Source organism: Brassica napus, chromosome C7 (genome assembly GCF_020379485.1).
Source record: "Brassica napus cultivar Da-Ae chromosome C7, Da-Ae, whole genome shotgun sequence".
Taxonomy (NCBI): domain Eukaryota; kingdom Viridiplantae; phylum Streptophyta; class Magnoliopsida; order Brassicales; family Brassicaceae; genus Brassica; species Brassica napus.
The window spans coordinates 36,518,893-36,522,551 of NC_063450.1; the positions used below are offsets into that span (position 1 = coordinate 36,518,893).

At 37.5% G+C, this 3,659-nt stretch overlaps 1 protein-coding gene across 1 annotated transcript; it reads right to left on the bottom strand.

The window, feature by feature from the left end:
• Positions 1–1,600: 1,600 nt before the first annotated feature.
• On the bottom strand, positions 1,601–3,403 carry LOC125590596. Its single transcript, XM_048764212.1, has one exon. It carries the CDS (start codon positions 3,401–3,403, stop codon positions 1,601–1,603), a length of 1,803 nt encoding a protein of 600 aa, XP_048620169.1.
• Between the last annotated feature and the right edge of the window lie 256 nt (positions 3,404–3,659).

The following is a 3,659-nucleotide window of genomic DNA, read 5'->3' on the forward strand; positions in this document are numbered from 1 at the left end:
GTCTCCTACGTCTCAATGCCCTTCTTATTGAACAAAAGTAGCAGTGACTGTAGAGTATATGCCTTGAAGCACATTGAATGCCATCTTCTAGGCTTGGACTTTTCCCTGGTGAATGACAACAACATTTGTGAAGCGCGGCAGAAGATTGCTTATGACCTATGGGAAGCTGCTATTGATCCTGTCCTTATTGAAGGGATGGCAAAATTCACTCCCCCGAAGACAATTTCAAGTGCTCTAGTGGAACTTGAATAAAATTCTTTATGTTATGACTTGTGTAGGAAGTATATTGTTATTTGGTGATTTTATTTGACTCTTTTAGTTACCATTTTACTCCTTTAGTTACTACCTTATTTCACTGTTTTATTTGACTCTTGAAGTTGCTTTCTCTTTACTTTTTAGGTGACAATATGAAACCCTATCTATACCCTAAATGATTGATATGCGATGTCCTAATTCTTATCAAAACATAACCGAAATCTAAACCTATATATACCCTAAATGGCATTAAAGTAGGACAAACTATATTAAACCTTATACCTTAAATGACACTAAAGAAGACAAACGATTTCAAACCCTATACCCTAAATGACACTAAAATACCACAATCTATTTGGTGCCAAAATTTATCAACACAATCATTAGTAATCTGAAAAATTCATAATAATCAAAACAAATCTTTATAATGAAAACACATACAAGTTGACCATATGTGCCGATCCGATTAGAAACATTGTAAACCCTAATTATATTATTTATATAAGATCATAAAGCGGCCACAAACACTACATCTTGCGGATTTTTTTTCTCCTACTTCTTCTTAAAAAATCTCTCCTCAAAAGCGAATGACGAACACAAAATACCATGGAGCGATCCCTTCCAGATGCTGGTGTGGAAAGAAGATTGTCACTTATGTTTCAAAAACGGAAGAGAACCCATACAGACGATTCTTCAGATGTGAGATTGGTTTACAGGTAAATCTGATAATTCATTACTTCATATTCTTCTATATGTCAATTGATTTGTTTTGTGTTTTGAAACAGAGAAAAAAGAAAATCATCTTTTTAAGTGGGTGGACGAGGCTCTGCTTGATGAGATTGAAAGGATGTCTGAGCATCAGGCGAGAGTTGCTGAGGAAATTGAAGATCTGAAAATTTCCATGAAGAAGACAGTGCAGGAAGAAGTTATGAACCATAAGCATTCGCTTGATGTAGGTTGCGTAGGAACCCTTTTCAGTTTGTTATGTCTCTGATTCATATTGTAATAGTTCTCTGATTCAAGTTACATTTTCAAATATTGAACCAATCTGATTTCCAGTTTTATTGTCGTGTTATGAACAACGTTATCAAACAAACCTATTTTTCATAGTCTCTGAAACATAGTATCCTAAAAAATGTGAAACATAACTTGCATAAATCAAGATGAACAAAGCTGAAACATAACTTTGATAGTCTCTGAAATATAACTTGCATAAATCAAGATGAATAAAGCTTGTGTAAACAGAACTTGCATAAAGTCTGAAACATAGTAACCCAAAAAAAACCGGAAACATAACTTGCATAAATCAACATAAACAAAGCTTGCATGAAACGAACTGAGTATCCTATATTGCTCGATCACATGTTCTCCTATCGTGCCCTCGAATCCCACATCGGCTACATTTGCGACCTTTAGAGCCTTGATTTCCTTGTGACGAACGGATCTTATCTTCGGCTGTCTCGTATCTGCGTTTCTTTCTTCTACCTGCAGCTCGTCTAGACTCTGGAGGAAGGACTTTCGTCTGCTCCACATGAGATGGAACAGTCCAAGCATCTTCAGGGACACCAATAGGATTTATGCTTTCTTCATAAGCCGTGCGCCATGACGCAGTAGTGTATATGTCGTCTGTGAGTGTGTGTGCTTGTATTCCAACACTGAAGCCTTCTTTTATGGCGTGCCTGCATGGGATTTTCATCAGATCAAACTTCCCATAAGAACACGTGCGTCTGACCAAGTCAACCATGCAGTCAAAAGTGTCACCTTGAACCAAAAACCTGTCATCGCTAATCGGGAAGACCATAAACTTTTTACCCTTCTCAATCCTTCTGTCTATCTTCTTCTCCACAACAATGATCAGTGGCTTCGAGTGCTTAGAACTTAAAGTTCTACGTTGGAAAAACCATCGAGTCATCATTTCCCTAATGCTGTCCATTAGAGGTATTACTGGAAACTCTCTAGGCGTACGCAAAGCAGAATTTATCGACTCCGCATGGTTAGTAGTGTTGATATCATACCTGTAACCCGGGAATTGACAACGAGCCCACTTCCTCACATCGGCTTCTATTAGATAATTTCCAATTTCAGGACTAATAGAGTAAATAGCAGTGAACATCTTACGAAAATCAGCAGCTCGATAAGCTTTAGAAGCCTTTGCAACCAAACCAGCCACACCTTTCCCACTAAAATATGTTACGACATTATTCAGCAAGTGGTGAATGCAAATTCCGTGATGAGCTTGCGGGTACACGTTAGCAATAGCTTTAGCAATCGAGGAATTTCTATCAGACACAAAAGCTAAACTATGCTCGTCAGCAATGACCGCATTAAGTTGTCTCATAAACCAGTTCCACGTAAGGTCATTCTCTGAGTCGACAACTCCAAATGCAATAGGATATAAATTAGAGTTTCCATCTAATGCAGTAGCAACCAGTAATACCCCTTTGTATTTGCTCTTCAAGAACGTCTCATCCTCAACAATAACTTTCCGAATTGCAACATAGAAACCGCGAAGACTCTGACCAAAGGAGATGAAGAGGAATCTGAATCGCCCTTCAGAATCCCTTTCATAAGACGTGTGTGACCCTGGATTAGCTTCCCTCATCATGTGCAAGTATTTGGGAATTTTTTCATAGCCTTCCTCTGGAAGGCCTTTCACTTTGTTGATTGCATACTCACGTGCATCCCATGCCAAAGAATATGATATCTCAAGTCCATGTTCTGAACGCATATACTGGACTATATCATTAGATCTCGGCCCTTCTTTAGCAGTTTCATACATATGCATAACCAGAGTACCAATTGTTTTTGCTGAAGCTGTCCGAACAGAACCCTTCCTTTTGGATGCAGCACATGAATGATGAGGTACATACCTTTTGATGATAAAATAAGATGAACCAGGTAACCCCTCTGCACGAACACGCCAGCTGCAATCATCATTTGCGCAACGAATGTACCACATTTTTTTATCCGACTTGACAAGCTTATAGTCGAAATTATGTTTCATTGTACATATTTCGAATGCTGCCCTCAAAAGCGTTTTCGAAATAAAATGTTGACCCTCCTTCACAAAATCCACCAAAGAAAATCGCACATCATTTCCATTGGTCTTCTCTTTGTCACACCATTCAACCTCTTCTTGTGAATCCATAGTTTAGATAGGAAAAAATTAGAGAAGAAGAAAAAAAAAATCGTTAGACAACGATGAAGAAGACCACAATTTAGGAAAAATAACAATTAAAAAAGGAAAACAAAAAATTTAAAAGATTTAGAGAATATTTCATAACCGTTTTTACCAAGATTTCTGGATTTTGTTTACTAACCGTTATAGAACTTGCATTCTACCAATTTAGAAAATAGAATAATAAATAGGATGTTTTATACTACTATATGGGTGTTCAATCCGG

Bases quoted from the DNA above. Each gene is read 5' to 3' on its own strand.
- LOC125590596 (XM_048764212.1), bottom strand. From the start codon at position 3,403: ATGGATTCACAAGAAGAGGTTGAATGGTGTGACAAAGAGAAGACCAAT.